We start from the raw sequence: 26,937 nt of genomic DNA on the forward strand, positions 1-26,937 counted from the left end.
AGTTGTTTTTCTCCCATCAGTAGCTCTATAATGATCCATACTGTGTGCTTCGTCTGGGACTACAAGTCACAGAGATCCCTAGGCCCCAGAACCACTCCAATGGTCCAGGTTAACTTCTGGACAGAGGTGTTTCCTAACTCACAGACTGCCAGAAACAAGGGAAGGATGACTCGGAAAACACCATGCTTGGACACTCTGAAGCAGGGTCTGGATGGAGCCTTGGTCTAACCTACAGGGATGTTCTGCTGCTTGACCAGTTTGGTTGCACCAGATCAGCGTGAAACCTTTGCCTCCTGTTGGTGATCAGCCATCAAAATCAGTGGGTCTGTTTGTGCCATGAAGTATTATTTAACACTCAACATAAGACATGGCATACCTGAATTATGAGCTCTCTGCCTTCTCTGTTAATCTTCACATGGTGCAGCTCTCTGTTGGCAAAATTTCCAGAGTCAATGGTGAAAATGAGAAGCCCATCCTTACTCAGCTTGTACCGGACCTGTAAACTTCCTTAAAAGAAGAACAAAATTCTGTATATAAATCCTGTGCCAATAATGAGATAATGTTCAATACCTTTACACAATACATAACTCATTTTCTTTTTATTACTGTGCAGTAACAAGGTTAAAAAGTCAAGAAAGAGGTTTAAAAGAAATGGAAGAGTTCAAGCTGTAATGAAAAGTGTGAAAAAATTAATGCCCTGAAAGAGTTTTCCTTCCTTTTAGCTAACAAACTCTGCTTTGGAGAAACATAACTTAATTGAGTAACTAAGTATATCAAAGGAGAGTGTGTCTGTCTGCAGGTCAGACATTTAGCACCACCACAAAGGCTGATCTACATTAGTCTGTTAAGGATTGCTTCCACCAGAGGGCACGCAGGTCTTGCATTGATCTATTAAACTAATATTGGTGGATTTTACTATTCTTTTTCATCTAGATGAAACAGACAATGCAGAAGACAGTGACAACTGTGAGAATTATAACTTAATTTCCAACATTTAAAGGCCTAGACTCATTATAACTTATAAGCAATACAAGAAAAGATGTATTGTAAATGATTATACAGAAAAAATATTTTTACTTTGGTGTTCTAATGTATTTGAAGAAATAAATATAATTCATATAAAAATAAATGACAACCATCTTTCAGTATTTGTATCCAAAAAAAGAACTGTGATTTCTGATGAATAATAGTACCATAACAAATCAAAATGCATAAAAAGAGAAGGAACCCAATATGAATTTTAATCCTTCCACAAGTAACTACAGTGGAAAAAAAAAGCCAAACCCATATATATATATACACACACACACACACATATATATATAATTTTGAAGGAAAGAAAACTATTCTGATAAAATCCTTTCAAGCTTACTATTCTAGGAATTAATTCCTTTTTGAGGAATTTTTATGCATTTGCAATGAAAATATATGGAATAACAATAGTACAATAGAGTTAAAAAACTTTTCTAGGGATACTTTGTTACTATCTCCAGGAGAAAACAAACACTGACAGCACCATAACCCTGAACAAAGGATCCTTCGTTTATTTCCTGTTTTGAAAATTATCATAAAAACTCTCCTGTCTTGTTCCATTTCAGCACTTCTGTTAGCACAAGCTTAAACTATTCCAAGTACCACTCGCTTTTGCAGAAGGCTACAGGCAAACATTCCCTATGCTGAATAATAGAGACCGATGGTCAACAAAGGATGCGCTCACACTGCTTTAGCTCTGGGACTGGTTTCAGTGTTTGCACAGGCCATGCCTGCACGCACATCGTGGTGTAACCCCCCTGTCGGAGAAGCCCACAGCACCCCTGCACGAGCCTCTGGACGTGTGCGGTGCACTGCAACGTTATCCAGAGGCACCTCTGATCCCAGAAGCAGTCTTGTCTGTTTAAGGAAGTGAACGAGCAGCCCTTCCTGGCTCCTCTGTTCAGATGTATGAATGTTGCAAGACTCCTTGGAGGTCTAGAGTTAGGAAAAAAACATGGGGCAACTCTCCCTCACTACATAGTGTGGATGTACCTGCTCCCTTCAGCCTTCAACATCCTCCCTAAATAAGGTCAGGTCTGTTATCCTACAAGCTACTCTAAAAACACTTTAAAAAACACTAAAAACAGTCTAAACTCACTAAAACTAGTTTAAAACAATGGATAAATTTCCTGCAGAGGGTGAATTTTGCCATTTTTACACAGCTCACAGTGAAGTTGGCAGTCCTTCCACACAGGACTGAGTTCAGTTAAGATCATCCCTCCTTCTTTTCCCTCACACCAGGATGTTTGGTTTCTCAGGCTCCTAAGAGTTTGTAACATTCAGTATATTCCAGATGAGCACCACTGCTCTCTGAGCTTCAGAGGATAGAAACAAAGCTTCCAAAAACAAGAAGTAAAATGAGAATGAACTACTAGGATGAAGGCTTTTTAGATGACTGAGAGAGCTGCTAGATCAGGTGAGCTTTTAAAGTGAAAATTAAAAAAAAAAAAGATCTAAAAGGCATTTACCTTCTCACACATAGTCACGGATGTTAGAAGGGAATTTGTGAAGAGATCAAGGTCAGTAACAACTGCTAAATTATTCAGTGTGATGTTATAAGTCCTGAGTCAGTTGTTCCAAATCATACTGCAAAGCTTCCATCCCCTCACTGCAGAGCCAGGACAAGGAGCTACTGTATATCACGATGAATGTCACACTTAAAGATCCTAACTTAAAGCAGATCACCTTTTTCTGGTACTGAAGGAAAGATGCATCAACAGGGAATAATAGTGTAACCATCCAACAACCACTTTACTCTAGAAAGACGTGAGAAAATAAGCCCAAGTGCAATGAAGGTAAGGGACCTTCTTCAAAACTCCTAGTTAGTGCAGTGGGAGTCACTTAAAAATGGGAAGCCTACCTGACCCTGCATACCACAGCTGAGATGACCACACAGAAAAAGCTGAAACTAAGATGTGATAGTGTTACAGATTGACACAAACTAAAAATCACATCCTAGCAGAAGTACTTTATCAGCTGCCTTTTACCAAGAGCCTTGATAGGGGTGTAATGCAACAAACGGAACAGAGCCTAGATTTGGTCTGTGACCTTGAAGTAGTTGCTTAGTTTGTAGATGTGAAAAAACTTCTCTGCTCTTTTTGAATGCTGTGTGCATACTGGTATAAAAAATACAAACAGTACTACTTTATCCAGGTGATCAACATAGCAACCAGCACATTTGTGTTCAAAGACAGCCAGCAAGATAAACAATCTATCCAGGCTCTCAGCTGCTGCAAACAAGGATTCACCCATTGACTCCATCAGAGAAGCACTGATTTTAAGCCAAAAACCATCTGTTCAATTTGTTGGGAGACAATGGAGAAGGCTCTTGACATCCATCAAGAACAGATCTTACTTTCTATAGGGGTACAATTTTACCTTAAATAGTTAAAAGAGATCAGTGAACAGCATTTTATTTTATCAAATTGCTTTGAATTTCAATGGCAAATTTTTTTTTTTGATATCTGCTCTCCAAAACCATTAAACTCAAGTTGGCATTTTGCCTGGGGTCAAATTTGCATTATTACAAACCAGAATTACACAGGCTAAACTCTCCAAAAGTGTTTTAGAATTTACAGTAGTGTAGATGAGAGCTGATTTTAGCTTGCATTCCGTACCAAAACTTCTTCTGTTTTTAAAGTACAGAATAATTTGTCTGGCAGATTACATTGCCATTTTGCTACTTGACAGGCAAAATAAATGTATTATTAATTAGGATTATTATTAAGAATTTGGTTTTGTCCTTTGAATTTTGATTATCTGGTCCACTGACTTTCTTCATCACATCAGCCCAGTTTCACTAACTGCAAATAAAACTGTGCATAAACCAGCCCTATTCTCCAGCCTCTCTCTATTTTGCATCATTTTTGCCTCACAATAGGGATTCACACTAATCATGAGCAGTGTAATTTCTGGCAATCTTCTTGCAGTCATGCCTGTCATCCTCTTTTCAGCTCCCTGTGTCTGAGCATGCACACCTGGAGTGCCATAATGTTCAAGCAATGCACTGCCTGTTGTGTTTTCTTCCTTCTTTAATGTATGTGGAATTGCTGGAGGCAATTTCTATTAAGTCCATAAAAAAGGGAGGGAAGGAAAGAGAGAGGCATCATGTTCTTGGCCTTGGGATGGAAAATACCTGACATATTACCCCAGAAGTTTTAGGTAAGAGTAGATTCACACTTGAATATAAGTCATCCCTTTTACCTGCAAAGCCTGCAGGGTGCAGATCAGTGTGGAGATAGGCTGTGCAAGCTCCAGAAGAGCTCAACAGTGGAGCAGGCACAGTTTAGCCACAGCGTTACCGGCCTCTTCTTGTCACTTCTGGAGGAAATGAGTCCATGTGGGCTGCCACGCTGCTGTGATGAGACCACTACTAGCATCAAACTGTGGTCTGCAGTAGTATAATCCGTGACTGTAGGGTGAATGACATCTATCTGCTGATGTCAAACAGGTACAGAGCCATTTTAACAGCATTCCTAGAGGTTCCCTTGTGCAGAATGAAGTTCTGGGAAATAGAGACCAAAGGACAGTTTTTATGCCATCCCGTGCTGGTGACTAGGTTTTGGGATGGTTTTTCTGAAACAAAACACTCCCAGAAGACTCCTTCAGTTGTGATGGAGGCCAGGGTTAATACTTGCTAGCAGTACACTAATGATCGGTGTCAGCATAACCAACCTTCGGGCAGATACAGAAGCAGCATGGTGCCTTCCAACTGCTTCTCTTTTTGCTGAGGACAAGAAAGATGTAGTAGTAGTAGCTCTTAGGTCTAATGGTAATAAGGACATTAAACTAGTTAGAGATTTCCAAGTGTTCAGCCTGAAGAAGAGGAAAATATTCCTGACCTGCACAGCGTGAAGAAATAGCTTGGCCATGATGTTACATATTCTATGTCCAAAACTTTTTCTCATTGAACTTGTCAACAGGAGAGTTGTCTTTTGTGTGTGTCTACAGCAGTGCCTGAGTGCAATGTCCCAAGCATCTGGTGGATTTGTAGCCTATGCCCACTGACTTTACATTCATTCTGGACTGCCAAGGCTTGGGTTGAAAATCAAATAATGATTTTTTAATCACCAGCTGGAAAAGGGAGCACGTGAAAATAAGACTTCTTAGCTTGAAAGATCTCACCCAGTGCTAGATATTTGGCAAAAAGATTAAAGCAGCTCTGCAGAAAACAAAAACCTGAATGTCAGGAATTTGGTCTATGAATCCACCACTCAAAGCAATGTTCTTGTCACACATGCCACCTGGACCACAGGTCTTGAGTCATTTAGTCTTGAAGAACAAAACAGCAAGGAATGGAATGACATGCCTTTGGAGTCTGGGACTTCTCTGCAGGACCTTTATTTACAGAAACTGGTTTTAAATGATCCCAGATTAAACCCAACATCTCTGCCAACTTCAACAGCACTTTTTAATGACTTACACTGACTGAAGCAGCTGGCAGGACATCTTGTACTGCTTGGAGAATGGATGTTAGTTCAGAGAGCACATGTGGGTGGCATAAGTACAGCATACAGCTTTATCACCATCACATAACCTCAGGAAAAATCATTTACATCAGGGCAGCTGACAACTCTGATTTGGGAGAAAGCATATGCATGTATAAAATAATGAAACACTGCATTAGGAAAAGGGCCTTGGTCTACGCCCGCGTGTCCCATTGCCTTAGAAGCACCTAGAAACAAAGGAGTTTAGGACCAACAGAACCTCTTACAGCTATCTGAAACTAGCAGTCACTCTTGTCAGACTGTAAGACATAAACTAAACCACTGCATCCACCAAACTATAGCTAGAAGAGAAAATAATTAAGGAAGGCAACAATTAAACAAAGGGTGGAATATATCAGTGAGGCTATTGATGTTGTTATTATGAAAAAAATAATTTTAAAATGTAAGTATTTAGCTCAGAAAGCCACTTGAAGCTTTTAACATGGAATATTTGTTCATTCCTGATTGCACAACAGCCCATGGAAGTTTTCAGTCACCTATACTGCAAAATATCTCTCCGACAAATTATACAGGTTCATCCTGAGTGTCCCTCTTCATAGCCTAGATATATGAAAATGAACCACCATTTCCTCAGTCAGGAGCAGCTGGCTAAGAAACCTGCTCCTTAATTAGCAGCCTCTCCCCAGGGATATTTACTCAGTAAACTTACTCTTCAGTGGAAGTGCCGCTGGTGATTCAAAAAAACAGGGCCCATCTCTTCAGCACCAGTGGCATTTAACCAGGAAAGTACTTGCACGTTTTCGGAGGTGACTCTTGTTATTTGTTTTGCATGGAAAAAACAGAGAGGTGAAACTGTGGGACATGTTTGCTGATATGATTACTCAGCTGTTGCATTTGCGTAGATGACACTGTGTCATAGGGTTTAAAATAAAATCCACCCCCCAATTTTTTGTAATTTCATATGGTAGTGAGAAAAATAGATGCTTATTTGAATGCCTCCCACTCAATGCTTGAGACATTCAATACTTAAGGATTATATTCAGGCCATCCTATATTAAAAAAAACCCAATACTTTCATGTTGAATTTCTTCAACTTAGAAAAAAAACATACTCCCCCAAAAAACCGTAAAGGAGACTATCTGGAGGCTCACAACTTCAGTTCACTTTGCAATCCTGCTAGGCAGCTGGAGCCAGATTGAGAATGTCACTTAAACATCAATAAATGTAGCTAGTTTCCTTATGTGACTGACAAATGTGTTTAACCTTCATAGACATCTCATTCCCACCCGTCACCAGTTGGTTTAACACAGCCTGACCAGCAATTAAAAAAGCGACTGGCAGATGCTTCTTGCTCCAAAGCTAGAAAATATTGCAAGTCTAAAAGATGACCTAGAGCACCACAGTCATAGAGCCCATTATGCACACACTGAGTGGCTTAAACATAGACCTTATGCCAATGATTTTAAGGGGAACACTTGTCTAAACAAAACAGCTCATGTCCATGGTGATGTGGCTGGGCCTGAAATGGGAACAGGGCTAACCCATGGATGTGGGATAGGACTAAACACTGTCTCTCCAGCTCAGCTCACAGGTAAGCGTACACAGAGGTGTATTTATGTACCCTAGAAGTCATGGACAGAGGACCACCACATTTTGGGATGTACTAGCTTGGTAACTGCTGACAAATTGTCTTCCTTCTCTGCATCACAGTTTATTCATTGCTGAAATATATGAATGTTAACATCCTTTGGAAAATTACATGAAACCTCTGGGTGAGCAGCAATTTGAAAAAAACACTATTAGCTATTATCATTATCTTTACATTCCTAGATACTTCTTTCTGGAGAGAGAACTGGCTGCTGTTTCTTGTAAAAAGTGATTCTACATTAATTATCTTTTTTTCCCTGAAAGTGACTGAATATAGAGATGAAGGAAAGAGCTGAGGGCATTAGATGCAGTTAAATCGCCTTGAAATTACTTGCTCCCTGATGATAAGGTTTATTCTGGTAAATTTTAACATATAGCTTTTCTAAATATTCTTATGAATTTTAAAAGTCTCCTTAAAACATTTCATTAACAAAAGCTATCTGTGTGATACTATTGGATCTGATGCTCAGATCTCTCCTCCTGTCTTTAAACACACACTGGATGCCATTAGTCTTCTTATGGTCAGACAATCAGCAGGCCCTACAGTTTACTCACCTTTCTATGTAGAAAAACCTGGCCAGGCTTTCATCTCACATTATACTTTTCATTTAAGACTAGCATAGCAGCCAGGTTGGCAGGATGAGCTTTTATTCTTTACCCAGTGAATGAAATAAAAAGGAATGTCCTATGAATTTTATTCCAAAAGTTCAATCTGGCTTTGCAAATTATGCATCATCATTAACTCTGTGCGAACAGTTCACAGGCAAAAAAGACTGAGATACTCTTTTTTGATACCCTGAGGATTTCATACCAACCGGCTCCTAGTTTCCATTCTTTTCCTAATATCTTTCAACCATTTCTCTTTCAGTTTTGCTGGTACAGATATCTATTCAAGCAAGGACTTGTCTCATGCTGACCTAACAAATAACCATAATGTTCAACAACGACAAGATGGTCTGAACAGAAAAAAAAGAAACAATCAATTTGAGCAATACATGTCACCTCTGGAGCAGGAAAGTGAGCAATAATCTTTTAAATAAAACTACAGAAAAATAATCATATGCCTCACTTCTCAAACCTCCTTTTCATTCTTAACTTGTAATAAAGACAGCACAGAACTTTGTGAATTAATGGTTTCCTGAGGTTATCGATCCTTGTTTGTGTTGACCTCTGTAGACTGTGCCTGGCTGGTCACAAATCTCTAGGAAGCATTCTACTCCTCTGACCAGTAAGTCCATGCAAGCACTGCCTATTTCATAGGTTATGCCAGCCTCTGTGGCTGGAGAAGTTGGACCCTTTAATTAGGATCCTTCTTCTGATGACAGCAAACTCTCAAGGGAAATATTTGAGTTTAATAACAAGCCACAATCATTGGCATACAAAGAACTGACTCAAGGTCTTCAGTCACCTAATGGAGAAAACTAGAAGGAGGATGAAACATTTACTTCTTAACAGTCCTAGTACACAAATCATGTGATGGTAGCATTATGATGACTTTTCTGTAGCAAAATCCACGCTTACACACATATATTTTCACTACATTACCTTGAAATGCATACTTTTGTAGGCTTTCACAGAATCATAGAATGGTTGAGGTTGGAAGGGACCTCTGGAGGTCCTGTTATCCAACTCTACCCTGCTCAAGCAGGGACACTTTAAAGTCAGTTGCCCAGGGCCATGTCCAGAAGGCTTTTGAGTATCTCCAAGGCTTGAGACTCCACAATTCTCTAGGCAAGATGTGTCAGTGCTCAGTCACCCTCACAGCAAAAATGCCTCCTGATGTTGAGGTGAAACTTCATGTGTTTCCATTTGTGCCCGCTGCCTCTTGAGTGACCTTTACATACGCTCAGTTTGCTTAAGCATTCCCTGATCTCATACTCTTCCATCAAGCATACGTCTCCTTTGATCCAGAATTTTCCCCTGGGCCTGACCTAGGATTTCTGAAAACTAGTCTCACTCATAAAGATGTAATTTCACAAACACCCGTCATCGGACAAGGAAGATGAAGTAATCTTTTCATTATCTAGCCAGCAGAACTGATATATTATGAGAAAAATTAACATTCTAATAGGGATACTACAAGCAAGATGGAGAAGGAGGTTTGCTTGGACCCATGCTAGGTCTTCCAAGTATTATTAGGTTTGGGTCTATGTTATGGGGAAACAGCTACACTGCTCCAAGGAAGCACTTAAGCCAGTGGTTCTACTTGGGCTAAAGCTCTCACTACAAAGTTCTCCAAGTCCACAACACAAGTAATTCACAACTTAAGAAAATGACTACTAGTTCTCCTCAGGGCTAAAGGTTCTGGTAAAATGGTTTCTGAAAATATCCTAATTTCAGAATTAGTGAAGAGCGTATAGATATCTAGAGTATCTATTAAAACATAGGAGCTCCCGTCCTTCTCACCCTTTTCAGGCCAGCTCCACAGAAATCCAACAATAAAAATTACTTTTAAACTGCAAAATGTGAGCTAGGAATTTACATCTTCTAGGAGATAAACACCTCCTCCTAGCCAATGTGAATATATGTTTTCTTCCTAGCTGATTATCTGCAGTCAGTGGTCTGGGGTTTTATGCCAGATATCAGTAAATTCAAAGTCAGTCTGTATACATGCAGAGCACAGATCAATTATTAACTGCATGCTCAGCCTTTCCTGCTCGATGTAATCCAATTACAGTTCCCTTGTTTTTCCCTTGTGGGTCTCCGGAACATCTCTTGACCCATCAGTATGGCAAAATGATCTTCATGAATACAAACATGTCCCTGAATTCAGCTAACGAGACCGATCCTTCACTTCTCTGCTCTTAAAAAGCAGATAAAGAAATCTGCCAGAGTTCTTGGCTAAAAGGTGTGTACGTTTCTCTTTTCAAGTTAGTTTTGCATACTTACAGATTCACAGTTATGCATTCTAATATAAACAAACAAAAAAATTCGGTTTGGGTGCCAAATCGAACTCTTCCCTCAATGACTTTTTAGAGCTGAATTTGAACTGAAATTTCTAATCAGCATGCCTATCTTCTGTGAACTATACTTAGAGCAGAGAATCATCCATGGGACCAGAGATGCTTCTAACCACAGGAGTTTCTCTACTTACATAAAGAATCTGGTTGGAAGATCTCCTGCCACCTCAACCCTTTCTACTCATGATGCCACAGCCAGCCTCCCATTTATAGGCAACTGGGGAAAATTTCTTTTACATTCACCATACCAAATCAAACTCTCACTGGACCCTCACCTTATAAATAACATAAGATTTCAAGGCCAACTACAACAATTACTTGTAATTATATTTAGAAGATATATAGTCCTATCTGCCATATCAAATCATCTAAGGGCCATAAAGCAGAGCTAGACTGGGAACAATTCTTAGTCACTCACAGACAGTTGCTTGAAAACTAATCTCAACATAACTGTCTCCCAACATGACTCACTTTCTTGCTCCTGATCTGTTCAAAGTAACTACACCTGAACCTTGGCACCATTTTCCACTTCAGTCACACAAACTGTGCAGGTTGTTCAATGGGTGTTGAAAGTCTGTAAACTAGAAGGTGTTCTCAAAAGATAATTGCACTAGCATAGCCTAGAGGGTCTTTCTGCAGCTGTTAGTTATGTCCTGTCATACTCATATCTCAAAACTAAAACCCACAAGGTGCTAAAGCAAAAGAACCAGCAAAGCCCATCCCAGTGCTTCAGTAAGTCCCATTTTTCCTAATTATTTTAGCTTTGACCCACTGAACTCTAGAGTGCACAGTGTGAACAGAATCAAAAGATTTTTTTGCCTCAAAGATTGAGCTAGATTTTTTGCCTTTCTTTACCACTGAATGACAAAAGCTTTGGTTTTGTTTGAGAAAAGTTGTCGGACATGCAGCAAAACAAACCTGCAAGGCAAAAACAGTAAGGAGAATTTACATGCCTTCAACAGAAAGGCTGCTTCTGACTTAGAGACAGAAGGGGATTATAGTAGATTTCTAGTTTATTAAAAAGAAGAAAATTAGTAATTTCTGCTTCTTTTTTCTTGTGTTAATTCAGCTCATCTCTATTACAGGTCTTGGTTTCTCTTCTTAGCTCCTTCAAATATCAGCTGATTTCAAGACCTTATAGGACAGGGCAACAGAGATAATCTAGGACCTGCTATTATATTCTGAGTATCAGAGACCTAAGAGAAGCATTACTCAAGCTGTTTACATTTGTACTTGTATTATTAACTGTGTCTTTTTTCTTGTCTTTAATCTTTCCTATGCTATTTCAGAGTCTTGCTTTTCAACAGAAATTGAGCTCACTGTGATGGCAATAGGTACTGAATAGAAACAAAGGAAAAAAAAAAGACTCGAATTGCTTATTTTCTTATGAGACCAGATAATAAATACAGATAAATTTTCAATCACTCTACGATAGTTTGAGATTCTATCTCTTTTCTTTGATGCTGGCTATCTGCTGGTTTTCTAGATTAGAAATCATATAGTTTCCATGGAGAAAGCCGAGAACAGTGAGAATCAAAGACTTGGGAAAACATTTTCTAGACAATGTACTTCATCATATTCATATCACATTCGATTACTTGCAGGGGGGAAGGAAGAATGGAGAAAGGAGAAGCCCTAACAGTTTCTTAACATTTTTTCTCCCTCATCAATTATTGTCTTTAGGGATGAAAGCAAAGATAATAGTACTAAATAATACCAGTAGTACTGGTACCATGGTGAAATCATGTAAATGCAAAAACGTATAGTGAAAATTTAGTCTTGGAAAGGAATTTTTTTTTTCTTAGCAGTAGCTTCCTGTGATGCGAATAACTTTTGTGGACTGACACACTGAAAAAGCCAATTAAAGATGTTTACCCATTTTCTGTAGCTTAGTAATAGGCATTATAATTTGAAATTTCTACAGCACTGCCAATTATTACAGTACCGCTTCTCTTTTGGATGTGGCATCAATGACATTATGGGAGCTTTACATGCATACCCATCTATACACACATATACATATCCATCTACATACAATACATACCCATCTACATGTATGTATGCAATTTAAAAATCCACCTCCAATTACAGCATGTAAGACTGGGGAGGAGAGGACAATGCTAGGTTATTGCATGCAGTTTTCAAAGGCATATCTATGATTTAGGAGCATAAGCATTAACTCATGGCAGAACGACTCCCTAAGTCATATTTAATAACATCAAACTTGAACACTTACCCCCAAGATGCCAGGACATTAACCCACTGATCAAGTGTAAGAACAACCTTGTGAAATTGATAAATTATTTGGGTGAGAACTTTTTCCAGAAATATTAGCGGCTAGACATTTGTGAGCATCTGCTTTTATAGAAGGGGTCATATGTACAGGTCTAGAATTATAGCTTCTACAGTGACATACAGTGGTACCCAACATCTGCCATAACTTTACCTCCTTCATGAATCACCCACCCTCTAAAGCTCCAAGCACTGAAAGGGATTTCTGTATGGGCAATGTTGAACTGAGTGGGTGAAGCCACAAGTGGATGTGAAGAGATCTTATTTTCTCTCTCAGACCTGACACTGGCCTGTTGGGTAACTCTAAATGAGTCACTTAATTACCGCAATTCTAATGTCTCAATTAATATGTACTGTATCTTCCAGTGATATGACCTTTATAGACTAACAGTGCAAAGTTTGTTTGGGTTAAATGCAATTATTTATTAAGTTTATTGAAGCCAATTGGTTTTATAAGAAAGATTTCACACATGGCTGGATTAAACCATAGTTGCCTATACAAGCTCATTTTCATATAAGCCCTTTTCAATATAGTCTAACTATGAATAAGCCTTGCAGACACTTTCACTTCTTTTATGGTAAATATTTAACAGGGTTAGTCTGAATTACCAGAAACATTCTTCTTGCTGTCATTTTTATTAACTAATATTTTGTCTAGATATTTTGTGGATAATAGAAAAGAGGAATAACAGGATACATGAGTAGTAGCTTGAAAAATTCTTACAGAAGGTGAAGTATTAAAATATACACATACCGTTTCAATGTAGTTTTGTAACAAGTGGAGAGGGTCTTGGGATTATGGCAAAGAATACTACTTCTCACCTTTTAAGTGAGAATTCCCATTCCCATTTCACCCTGTGCCTAACCTTTATTTAACCAATCAGTTATCCAGCAGGGACCTGTTTAGGTCCTACTATACACTGTCAGACTCATCAAGATTCCTCGAAAAAGAGCCAATAAGAGAGAAGGAATTGCGCTCGCATTTAATGGTACAAAGGACATTGTTATTCATAGTCCAGTAGCTTTATGGCAAGAATAAACCTCTTGGAGGAAGAAAGAGTAACATATCTGAACGTTATTTTCATTGGAAAAATTTCAGTTTCAACAAGACTAAAAAACAGGAGGTTATGAGATTTTAAAAAACTACTACATTTGGGACAAAAGGCAAAGAATACATATACATGACTGAAATGACTATCTTGAAAAAATGACACAGAAGCATCCACAGAGTAACCCTGACAGAGACTTTCAGGAGTTAGCCAAGGTCAGCTAGTCATCTTAATAATTCTTTGCATATAATGTTACATTTTATAGTCCAGGGTTTTGGAGCCTGACATCTTACCAACCTTCTAAGCTACTGTTATCTTCACTTTACAAGTGAATAAATAGAGGCATAGGTCTGTTTAAATTGCCTGAGCATGCCGAGATCTGCTCCACCTGATTTCCAGAAGTAACAACAGCTTCCATCTTCACCTGAACAAAGTCAGGTTCTGAACCATTACCAAAGAGATCTGCAGATGATGCAGCTGCCAAAATGCAATGCTTATCTCTGCTCCTGCCAAGCTGCTACCAGAGATCTCAGTGTCCTGATCCCAACCCCTCCCACAATCACCATTAGAGTCCCCTCTTCCAGAACTTCACAATCACATCTTGCTTATGGTTGTATTTCATCAATAAAACCAAATTGACTCATGTTTCTAAGGTTATTTTACTCTACTCTGGCAGCAGTAAAGGTGATTTAAATGGATAGTATATTTTCATTCATTTTAAGTCTATTTTCAATTGCCTGAGTGGTATCAAGAGACTTGAGTGTAACTGAGAAGCAGATTCCGAGGCTTCATCTTAGCAGGGGCTAACCTCTGCCGCCCTGGAGGTAAGCACTAGAATATTCATATATCTGGAAATCATAAACACTTGCCTCCAAAAGCAAATAAGAGATGGATAAAAGAGGAGACAGGAGAGAGGGTTTCCTCAGTAGTCCCACCATCCTGATGCAACTTTGCTTAGGGGAGATGGATCCAGGTTCATACTGTCCCAGCCCCCCTTCACAGGGATTTGGCTACTTAACCCACGCCACCCCAAATGCTAGCTGCGTGATGTAACCAGGAGAGGAACTACTGCAAAGTCCATATAGACAATAAAACCTTTTTTTTTTTTTTCCCCCTCCTGATATTATTATTTGAATGGTACTTGAAAGCTGAGCTATTCTGGAACTTGCAAGGCTTCAGAGTGGTCTGGGTCATCGGTCAAATGTACATATTCAACCACATAGCATTAACTTTCTATTGCTCTGCCACAGGCTAGTGACTCACCAATACGCTTACTCATCATTTCCAGTGCTCCAGTGCCTGATAACTCTTAAATAATTCAAACATCCCCATTTGTCTGGGATGATGTTTGTCTGGACTGAGTTTTCTGAAAGCTCTGCAAGGACATAGGAGCCAGAGTTTTACTGAGGAGACACAGGGCCTATGTCTCTAAAATCCTAACATGTTTTCAGAAAGTCTCCACATCAAGTACCTTTTAATAGAAAATGGATTCACCTCATGTTTTGGTCAGTGAACCTAGGAAACATTTTCTAGGCTTTAAGATTCAGATGTACTGGATATGTTCTACTGAAATCATCCACTTATGAGCAATGCATGTGCCAAGACAGAATGCAAGAGAGAAAATGATAATATATTTCTGCACCAAGTGTTCTTGTACATTCATGGTATTTCTCATTCCCTTATCTTGGAGGTCTAATGGATCTCAGTGTGGAATAAATAGCAAGGAATTTCTATTGTGCGGTCTTGCCAAATGAAAGTCAAAGAACATTTTAAGCCCCAACAACATGATTATTCAAAGAATGAATAGGCAAGTGTAGCACTGAATGCCAAATAAAGGGACATAAACAAGAGGGATGGCTATTTGCATGAACTGAATAGCATGAGGTTGATATACTTGCAGACATAGAAATAGACTTAAATCAGTGCAGAATCTATACTATTCTCACAAAAAAAATCTTAACACAATTACACTGGTCTCCTTTTGGTAGCAAATTAAGAGTACTTACCATTCTTGGAGAGAATCACAGCCAAATATTCATGAAAGTAGGTGTTGATGTACAGCAGAAGGCTTGGAGTATGTGCTGTGAGAAAGCTAAATGCAATATTTTCCTTTGACATGACAGCATCCACATAAATGGCAGAGCTTGAGGTGCTTGCATTTTTTGTCACAGGATAAGGTTCTTGGAAAATATAGGTAATGGAAGTGCCAGCTTCAAATAATGCAGAAACCTCTGAAAGCATATATAAATCAAGGGAGCAATTTCAGCTACTGCATTTTCAGATCTCTGAACATGCACGGACATGAGATGACTTTGCAGAACACTGCAAATCTGACCCAGCTGACATCACCATTCCTTAATTTGGACGATCAGTGTGTCCCTCCTTTTGATCTGTTTGTCTGGCACAGAGAAGGACAATGTATGGAGATATGCCTCTAAATTTGACTGGTTTAGTGCTGGAATCATATTTCCACATGACGGAACAGGCCAAAATGTCTGTCAGCTAAACAAATATTCGACTCACCAACTTCTGACACGTTAGGCAATATTCTCTGTCTTCCCCCTAACTGTAAAAATAATATACTTGTCCTTTCTGGTCTCATTTTAAACAAATTCTTTATTAAAGCAACACATTGACCCAAATAGCCAGAAAGAGAAGCTGTCTTTGATAGCTCCAAAAGACGATAAATGTCTATCTGTGCATGCTCAAATCCTAAGAAGTTATGCTTGTGTTTTCAATAAACACAACATAGCCTGGCCAAGAAATACGCAGATGCGATAACAGCATTTTCTTCTAATGTGAGGCCCAGTAAAGTCAGGGTGGTGATATCTTCAGCTCCAGATTGGCTGCAAGTACTTTCCCCAATAAAGCAGCTCCACCTCTACAGCAGCATCTCCCAACAGGACGCTATGGGGTTATTGATGCACCTCTTATGGCATTGGTGCCAAAACCTCAGCTCACATAAGTGAGCATGGTTTCCACGGACTGCAGTACAGCTAAGCTGATTTACAGCACCAGATAATGGGGCCCACTTAGTTAACTTGTCATGTTTGTGAGGTGAGGGGCAGCCCTAGAAATTCATACACTTGCACTGCACCTTGCTGTTATTGAGCAGGAGTTTTGCTAGCTCCTTCCTCTCCCAAAGAGCACGCTATTTACAGTGGACGTTCTTTATTTGCCCTGCTCCTTTTTCTGCCGTTGGCAACATCTCGTACAAGCCACCAGAAAGGTTCAGTGAGGACACATTTGCCGTGCAAATCAGTTTTCTCCTGAATGCTTCACACTTATTTTTAAAATCTCTTAATGTTTGGATAGGTTGTCACATGAACGGCAAAGAAACATAAAAAGGCCACTTCTTATTGTCACACCATTGCTCCAAAACTCTAAAGAAAAGCTCTCAATATTTTTTTAAGGTGGACAAAGCTGGATGAGGTTTAAAAGCAAGGACATGGGCAGACAACCATTAAGAAAAATTTCAGCCCCATTTGTTAATGTCTGGGCCAAGTTATATGCAGCCGAGTACAGGAATCATAGAATGGCCTAGGCTGGAAGGGACCTTAGAGATCATCTAGTCCAACCTCCTTGTTTTGGGCAGGGACGCCACCTCTCGACTAGACCTGGCAACACATGGGGACCGAGCGGGAATCGAACCCGCGACCTCGGTGTTGGTCCATCGTGAGGTAGAGCTGGTAATGTTAATAGTAAAAATAACACTACTGTGATTTCTCAGGCCATGACTGAAGTCAATAAAAGGAAGTGTTACAGCCTGCTTAAGATAAATATTTAGTAATGCTGAAGGGACAGCTGATACGGTAACGTGACACCAAACTGACATGGCTGAAAATGTGCTGTAATTCAGAGACCACTAAGGACTTAGGACCAAAGGTGGCTGCCTACCTTCTTTGCAGAAAGGTCCTTCATAGGCTGAGTTGGTACAATCACAGGCGTAACCGTTATACTTCTCCACACATTTTCCTCCATTGTGGCACAGGTTACCATAACTGCTACAATGTCCTGGACATCCAGGTTTAACACCAGGTGTCATTTTAGCTCGCTCTTCAAGGTCAAGTTTCTGTCCATTTAGACGCAGAGATCGGATGCATCCCAGAAAGCCGTTTTGTCTAGAAGCTGTTCCCCCTGAAAAAGAAAGAAAAAAAGGATATGCATTCATTGGTGAATCTGCACGGTAATAAAGCCCCAAAGTCCAATCCAGAGGTACAAATATGAATCCAGGAATTTCAGAAAATATTATCTATTATATATCAATGAATACGGTGGCAAAAGAGAACAGATGGACAGCCCTGGAAACTAAAGGTCTCAATTTATCTTTATGAAAGGACTGAAAAGCTTTATGTGACACTTTCTTGTTGCTATTCTTCTGTTTTCTGCCTTATCTGCTGCCCTGTCTGGCATTTAAACTGCAAATTCATTTGGGAAAAAGATTAGCTTCTTTATCGTACGTCTGCATATCACCTAATACATGAGAAAACCAAACCTAAAATGTTTTTTTTCTTCTATTTGTTGCCATAGTACAGAGTATAAATAACACCCTAATCCCAACTGCAGGTGAGTTACACATGCTGATGAGTCCAGATAGCAGCGATGAATCACGTTCAGCACCAGGCCTGCTGGCTGAAGGGAAATGACTTGAGTCAGAATTTATGCATGACTGCCCAACCTGATGTTGCATGTGAATGGTTGTTGCAGGCAAGAAACATGAGTTCAGGTCACAGTTATGTTATTTATTACAACTGTTAAACATAATTGCGCTTCTTCCGAAAAAAGAGAGCTGTATGGATCTATGCAAGAGGGCCTTCAGTATCTACAAGCTAACTAGCTTCTTATCTGCCCAATAAAATTGCTAACAGTGTTACAGTGAAGACACTTTTCCATAAGAGATTATCTCTGAGAATGATAATAATGATGATTGTTAGCGTACTTTATGAAAATATCATGATTTTTCTTATTGTAGGCTTTGTTTGGCAATTGCCAATGTTTTGCTTTTGAAAATACTGCAATTCTGCCTGCTGCTAAGAAATCTAATTCTGGTTCAGTAGTTTTCAGCATCTGTAGGCTCTGAAATGCCAGCTTTATTGGTGATTCTCCTGCAAAAGCAGTATGAAAGAAGTTATCTTTCCAAATTATTCTTCTGTAGAAGTTGGTTCTATATCAAAGTGAATAAGAGATTACATCTTTTGATAAATTCTGGCAGAATAGCATCTGTTTTTTCATAAATCGTTTAATTAAAGCAAGTCTTCTGCAAACTAACAGAATGAAGCAGTGGTTGAAAAGGCAATCTTGCCAAAACCCTATTGTTCTGTTAAACCATTCTAGCATGGTTTTATTTTCTGGTATACTAATAGTGGAAATACTAGATTTGAATTAGAATAACTGAACTATAGATAGTATGTGTGAGACAGGTTTATTTCATGCTAATCTTACGATGCCCTTCTTGGATAAATACTTTTTTTCATATTCTTCTTTAGTGAGCTATTCTTTTCCCGTGAGCAAATGTTAGCTCACGTATTTCGAAGGCCCTCTGAGCACAAGAATTGGGCCTTCTGCATTTACTGCACTGTGCACACACTCTCTTTTTTTTTTTCTTTTCTTGAGATTTTGCTCCAAACCCAAACATACAATACAGAATTTTCAGTAATGTCTCCCTGTAGGATTGCTTGTTACTGTGTTTTCTTTTGCATGGATGTTAACCACAAATATTACAAAAATAAATTACAAACTATTGGTAACTATTCCACAGACGTCATGTTTATTGCACTACCCATATTCTTACTGCTCTCTAAGGCACTTTGGAAAACCATGTAAAGTAAGTTTCTCACTCTTTTCCTCTTCTAAAGTCTGGAGAGTATAGAGCTTAACAGAAAACATCTATATGATCCAAGATCCACATAGTATTAAGCAAATCTGTTTATTATTTGGGCAGTTCTCGTCAATTGACTAGACTTAATCTTCAAACACGTTTCTGCAAAGCAGAAAAAACCTGAAAACAACAAACAAAACTCCTCTCAAAATTAGTCTTTGCAGATTCCTCCTGCTCCAGCAGGCCTGTTAGACTGGACAGCTTCATGGCTGCAACCTCAATGTTTTGCTCAGGAAAACAGATTTTAGGATGAGCCTCAGGGCAATAAACACCAAGGTTAAGGGTGTTCTTTGCTGAGTGGAGGTGACAGTCAAATGAGCCATGCTGCTTTCAACAAGGTATTTATGCTGCTGAATTTCACTGAGAAGCCTTGGGGAAAGGAAGAGAAAGTCTGAGAGGAGGGGGCGAGAAGCTCTCAACTGAGCACTCGAAGTGTAACTTGGTGACACAGCTAGATAAATAATTAACATTCTATCACTGAATTGAGGATTTGCTTTAAAGAGCAAAGAACTTTTTTTGGTAAGAACAGGATTAGGGGGGCTGAAGTGGCATGAATAAGTATTAGGAATATTCTTTTTTAATGTAACTGATACAAAGAAAAGGAAAAGGAATGAAAGTATAAGAATCATTATTATTACTCAGGAGCAGGAGAATGTGCTATGATATTTCTCAGAAGACATCCAAGTAACACTTGTTAGTCTCAAACTGAAAGCTCTACAACGCAGTCAGGATATACAAGGAATTAAGCATTAATTCCTCCTCCTGGCCTCCAAAATATTTCAAAGTGTCTACAGATTCCTTTAAAACCGAGAGTAAATAAAGTACATCTCTTCTCTGCTTTTCTCTGTCTCCCAAGAAAGCTTCTCAGATGTTGACCTGCTCCGGAATATGTCACATTTGGACTGCCTAGAACAGACACAGGAGATGCACTGAAGGATTCCTGAACTCCCTTGCTTTCAGGACAAAACCAGAAACCCAGCACTTAAGTTTGCAGGTCAACATATCAAAAGAACAGCACAAAAACTTCTGATAAAGGCTTTATGCATCAAATCAGCTTCTTAGCATTTGTATTTTCTTCTTGATGTTACCAGTTCGAGTGCAAATCCTGTTCTCAAAGAGGTCTTCAAGGACTATGTTTCTCCTTCTCCCCCCATACTGGAGCGTTATGGTTATGCCTCTTCCATTCGATAAGACAGGAGTTTCAGGTCAGACTACACCATGAGAGGAAATGATGACACACCTCCTCCAGGTCCATAGGGATATATCAGGACACAGCTGCACTATCCAGAAGGATATCACTCATTTGAATGCTGATTTGAAATCGACTGTCCGTTGAAAGGAATGATTTTTGCCTGTCCTTTTGGATGTAACTAATGTGCCAAATTTGCCTGTTGCTGGGCAGTTTGGTGCAGCTGATATTATCTAGCCTGTACATTTGTTTGGGGATTGCTTCTTCTACTATTTTTTTTTAAATTAACAGAAAAAACATAACCAGGTGCAAGGATACCCATGCTCTGATTACAAAGGATGATGTGAGGATGATAAAGCAGCCAAAAGCACTTAGGTACCCAAGACCCACTAAAAGAAAGCGAGAAATTGTTTTCTAACTCCTTTAGGTTGCTTTAAGAACAAATTTTGTTTGAGTGTACTGTGAATTAAAAGTCATTTCTCCCTTCCACTTTGCACATACAGAAAGATATCTCAGAAGTCTGCCACATATCCATGTGTGCCAATGTCAGCCTTAACCAGACTTTCTGTCTTTATTGCAATAAGTGTAGCCATAGGAAAACTCTTTCTAGTACAACACAGATAAATACACAGATTCCCTGTGAGTCAATTACACATTTAACACACTAGCTAATCATTACTTAACGTACAATTCTGCCTCTAACTGACTATGCAGAACTACTTCTCTGTAACAAAAACAAACCATAATTGGATACAGATATTTATAGGAAGTGGTTGGAATAAAACAAACTCAAATCCTACCACATTGTGTTGCTATGGATAAGGAGGATAAAACATAAGTGCTTAGACTTGAACACCTCCATTTTGACTTCTCTCCTTTTGTTTTTATTTTCAGGCAGATATAGTAAGAAGGCAGCTGTTTCCCATAGTGTATTTTTAATAGCATGTGTAAGAAACCATCACTGCCATGGAATCCTGGGAACATCAGGCAATGATAATTTCTTACACATGCTAGGTTGTGTGCTGGCCAGAGCAAATGCTTAGGTTCTGCTCTCTCAAGGGGAACATCTCCCAAAGACAGATCTGCAGGGCCGACATCACATCAGCAAGGTGCAAGAACAGCCAAGGCCATTGAATCAAACACAAAACAGGGCAACGAAAGCTGGTTGGGCAGAACTGAATGGAGAACAGACAGTATGGAAAGAAACGACACTCAAATTCCAGCCTTTTGGTTAATACAATGAATAGTATGAGCACATGGGAAGATAGACCTGGTTCTCAACCATACCAATTCGTTTTATGCTGTATCAATGTATAAAAGAGACTTTGGGGTAAACATAAATCACAATCCAAGTACATCTTTCCAGAATATGTAAAACTTATGTACTTCTCTATCTGCAGCTCCAAAACAGAAATATTTTTGTGTGCATTACAGTGCAGATAATGAATTAGAGCTACTCTGCTTGTGAAGGCCAGAAGTGAGTGAAGAAGCTTTCCCACAGACGGTACTATTAATCCAAGTGATACAGTGTGAGCTCAAGCCCAGTAAAACAAGCCTAACATTCAGATATACTCCACAAAAATGTAGTTTTAGACAATTAAATACACTCAAGGTTACAGGTAAGTACTTAGATCAAGTTGAAGATTGATTTTTATCCTAGCAATAACCCAGAACAGCTTAAGTTCAATAACATGCACAACTCAAAATTAGCATAGGGACAATGTAAGTCATGGCGAGATACCCAGGTTCTGCTGTAGTCTCTGAACATCTGGATTTCTCTGCTGGAATAAGCAGCCATGACATCCAAATACTGAATTTGCTGTCATTATATACCAGTTAGTATTCCTCTGAAACAACTCAAGTTCCCATTTTTCACAGTCTTCAGGACACAGTTTTGTGTTAGTTCACTGTCAGTGTTTTCTCCTTCTAAAAATATTAGACAATTGTTGTGATTTGTGATTTTTTGGTTTGTTTTCTTATGGAAGAGAGTATTTGCTTACCTATGTGGTTATTTCTATCTCTAAATCCAGTCTTTTTTAATTCCTTGCCCAGACTTAAGTGAGAGAACATTATGTTCTTCCATATTTCAAGAAAACTGGCAGTAGGGCAAATAAGAGAGAAACAGCATCAAGGGCTCCACTCACAAAGATAGAAGTCCCTTATTGGACATAAAAGAACCTACACACATAAAAGATAAATCCTTCTCTGTGCTTAGTCATTGGGAAATCTTCAGTAAAAGCCTAAATCTCCTAAAATACCTAAATCAGTCAATCTGAAGATAAACTTCCAAGGAAAGTCAGGCCTTCTTAACTCCCATGTAAGGATGTGAAGTATTAAAAAGGCTGATTAACCTCCTCACAATGTGAAAGTATTGCCACATTGGAAGTAAATGAAGCACAGCTCCATGACTGCCTAGAACTGACTGTTACCATTGCTAGCGAAGGCTTCTGTTCAACTTTCCTCACTATAAAACATAGAAAGTAAAGTCAGTTTAACAGGTCAACTTTTACAAAAACCCTCCAACAAACTAACATAAAAACCCAAGAGCTATATTCTTCTGTTACATACAATCCCAAATGTATCTGAGTTTTGGGTTAAGAAAAAATTTGGCCAAAACAGAAGTAAATAATCAATTCAACAAACAAGTAGAGACAAGCAATTAATTGGTCCAAATTAGCAGAACTCCTTTAAAACTCTGTTACATGCCAACTGCCCCGTAGCCAAATTTTACATATGTCTAAATTTATTTTATATATGTGTTCTACTGTATATAATTCCCTAAAAAGAAAAGGCAAAACCACCTCACATATACTTCATATAGGCTGACATCTCTGAAGCAACAGGAAAATAATAGTAGTTTGAAAGCTACAGATCTCCATTCAATCATCATCATAATGCTACATGATACTAATATAGTTCCTTCATCCCAAAGGATCAATAAATCCTTCCAGAAGATAAATAAACTAAATTAAATGTTGACATTGACCCTTATTTATGAGATTTACAAAATACTTGAATTGATTCTGGAGAAGAATCAAGAAAAAAAAAAGATACGTCTTAATGACCAGCTACCTCCAGTATGGAAACAAGGTCCATGTTTAAATGCAACGAAATAGAAAGATTCAATCAAAAAATATTTGGAACATTTTTAAAATAGCAAATCATGTCAGTTATATAGATTATTAATTAAGAATGTGCATACTAACTGTGGAAAACCCTTAATCACCGTATGCAGAATGGTGCAGAAACCAATATGTTGTGGATTATAGTGAGAGTAGGGAGTAATACTATGTTCTACTGCTTCTTTGCTTTTTACATTGTTGTTTATGCATTTATTTTGCAGATGGGATAAAATTCACTCCACATGGTTGAGGTGTTAAATCAGTTGCTTCCTATTAGAGATTGGAATGAGACCTTCAGCAGAGACAAATTATGCCACATCTGTGTATTTTTGGACTTCTGCCACCTTTCCCTCGAGCACCTGGGGATAGTGTCAGAATCAGCAGGCTGCCCAGGTTTCCATCTTTTCTGACTTCCCTTAGGAAAATTCAGGAAGTCACAAACAGTTTTGACCTTCAATATGGTAGAGCTAAGGGCTGAAAAATCACTCCTAAAAAAATTAGATTTTTCCATCCCTTTTGTTCAGGGTTCAGTAAAAGGGTGGATGGGCAACTGAATGCAATATGTATACTGCACAGTGAGAACTTTTTATCTCTGGACTGAGATAAAGTAACTATGTCCTAGAGTTTACTGTAAATATTAAGTACAATCAGAGAAAACATTAGGTTGGAAGCCACTGGTGGAGATGAACTGCTCCGACCTGTTCAGATGAGATAGAGATTCATTTCAGCACCAAAACCAACGTGACCATTTCTGCACAGCTGCTACCCATCCACTCAATCCCCAGCTTGTATGGATACATGACGCTATTCTACCCCAGTTGCAGGGCTTTGCATTTGTCTTTGCTGACAAGGGTTCCTGTTGGCACATTTCTCTGTTAAGGTCCTTAACTACCACGGATTTCCATGATGCAATTCATTGATTATGTCACTTTAAAACCACCATGAAATTCGTTCAGGTAACTTGTTTATTTCACTGAGGCAGAAAAGCAAGTTTATAGGCAGATACTGCTTTTCAGATGTGAAATGGTAAGCAGTTGATATATGACATATCTGATGGATGACTTCAGATAAATCCTTAATTTTTACTCCTCTGACAAGACACAACCGAAATTTGGCAGAAGTCTATCCAATCATTAAATTCTCTAAGTTTTCTAACTGGAAACTACCTTGAATAGATTTCTCTGATGTATCTATGGTGTCAAGCAGCCCAACCCTACTGCCTTCAGGCCTGACCTCCTGCAGAACATGTTCTTAGGATCGTTTTAGCATTTGAGAAACAAATGATAGCAGCATGCTTCATACCAGAAAGCAAAAATCTTGCACTGTGGCAGTCTTAAGCCTCCCTTCTGTGAGCACTTCAGTGACCTTTCTTCCAGCTGAGTCTCTCAGAGACCATTTCAGACATAAATTGACAGCTATGAGGAAGGACTCCTGGCTGTTGATGCAGCTATATCTATTTTTTAATAGATTCATTCCTTACATTCAGAGTGCAGTAATTACTGCACATGTATACTATAAAAAGCTGAAATAAATACCCCAAAATCTTCTTAAATCAAAGGGTGTGAATACATGTGTAAACTTCATTAAAAGGAATTGAGAGATTGAGTTTTGCTATAGAATTTCAACTAAGTAAGAGAACCCAGTTCAAGGAAAGAATCAGTAGTTACCCGAGTAGCCTGAATAAGAAGCAGGTTACAATCCCTTCCATCACCAAGCAGATTACCCAGAAAGATAGTGTTTGATTTATAGAAAAGGGAGAAGTCTTTCTGTAATCCCTGATAATATTATCAAATACAAGGTGGTCCCAATCTAGATTTCATTTGCAAGGGAGATAGGGAAACAAACTATATGTAAACAGATTTTTTTTCTTCCCCTTGAAAGATCACCTTTAGTTAAAATAACTGTGTTTGCTTTGGCTGTGTACATAGCTCTCTCACACATGTGTTCTATGGCCAAATAATGGTTTGGTGTGGCATGCCAGAAGGAACAAACTTTTAAGACCATGCTGTCATCAGGCTTTGCCCCAGAAACTTATGTGACAAATTTGTACCTTTTAAATTGCATCTAAGGAGAGAACTCACATTCCCTACAGCAAATTACGGAGCCAGTGCAACACAAGAAGTACTACTATGAATTCTTTGGCAATAAATATGTTTCAAGCAACCTCAGACCCTAAAAACACTGTCTAGTATGGTATGCTTAAACCACAGCTAGTCCTCTGAGTGTAGAGGCAGTAATTTGGGTTTATTTTATGTTTCCCATGCAGGAATGGAAGACGAGAAAGCAGAATTAGGTGAATGGTGAAAGCTCAACGGTGGAACAACAACACTACCAAGGTATGGACATAGAAATATTGTACATATCTACAGAAACCCATAAATGGTCCCTACCTACAAATAACTGGCTGTTAAGCTGCAGTCGGAAGTGCCCCTCAGCAGGTGCCTCCAGGACCTTCTTGGGGAGGCTGTCCACCTGGAGAGAGGTTTGCTTGAGGTTCCTCTCTGCTCGGACATAGTGCCACTGGTTGTCATTCAGGGGTGTGGGAGACTGCACGGTGGCTTCTGTGGGGCCATTCCCAACATCTATGGAGAAGGTGATCTCTTTGGGAGCTGGAATAGATTAATAGATGTGAAGAGGAGGTGAAGGTCTGAATTAAATCATGGTTTTGACATCAAGAAATCTTGCATAAATATAGGGTCCATTAACTTTTATGTCAGCAAATAGTATAGTATCATTTACCTCCCATCTCCTACAAAGCAGCTTATACATAAATCTAAGCCTGCAGCCTCATTGTTTGATCTCTGCTGTGATTATGCTTGGCTGTGGGTACCCATCTCTTTTTGCTATAACAGTTCTCCTTCTGTAGCAAGAGTGCCAAATGCTGTACAAAAGTCACATAACAGTAGTGAAAGATTTTGGTCAAATAATGCTAAGATGGGAGAGAGCAGCTTTTTCTGACTAAATGCGTGTACTTAACAATAACAGAACTTGGCTGTGTATGGTAGGAGAGGATCCTACAAGCATTCATTTGCCTGAATAAGTCTGACTCTAGAAGCCAGGAAAAACAGCTGAGCAAAACTAGTTCTTTGGTGATCCTAAACTAAAGAGGCATACACAACACATGTCCAGAGATAGTAAGGCTGCTAGAAAGATGATATCGAAAAACAACTGCCATACAAAGGAATCCATCTCACTCTTCTGGAACCCTGAAAGGGGACAGAACTTTTTAACAAAAATAACAAGAACCAAGTCCAGAGACTACATAACCAGAAGCCTGTGGATTGAAAATTCATAAACACCTGTTATTTCATGCCCAACAA

The 26,937-nt window shown here is 39.0% G+C and overlaps 1 protein-coding gene across 1 annotated transcript in view; it reads right to left on the bottom strand.

Moving 5' to 3' along the window:
* The window catches only part of LOC104271486 (contactin-associated protein-like 5), a gene marked incomplete at its 5' end in the record, with an annotated part of 55,714 nt that overhangs the window by 17,476 nt on the left and 11,301 nt on the right, over positions 1–26,937 (bottom strand). Inside the window, 4 exons of the mRNA XM_009866168.1 lie at positions 377–507; positions 15,435–15,659; positions 17,326–17,565; positions 26,008–26,226. Of these exons, the coding sequence (XP_009864470.1) occupies positions 377–507; positions 15,435–15,659; positions 17,326–17,565; positions 26,008–26,226 (815 nt within the window). The remainder of the gene's footprint in view (positions 1–376; positions 508–15,434; positions 15,660–17,325; positions 17,566–26,007; positions 26,227–26,937) is intronic.

The sequence above is a fragment of the Apaloderma vittatum genome, unplaced genomic scaffold (assembly GCF_000703405.1).
Source record: "Apaloderma vittatum isolate BGI_N311 unplaced genomic scaffold, ASM70340v1 scaffold4463, whole genome shotgun sequence".
Lineage (NCBI taxonomy): Eukaryota > Metazoa > Chordata > Aves > Trogoniformes > Trogonidae > Apaloderma > Apaloderma vittatum.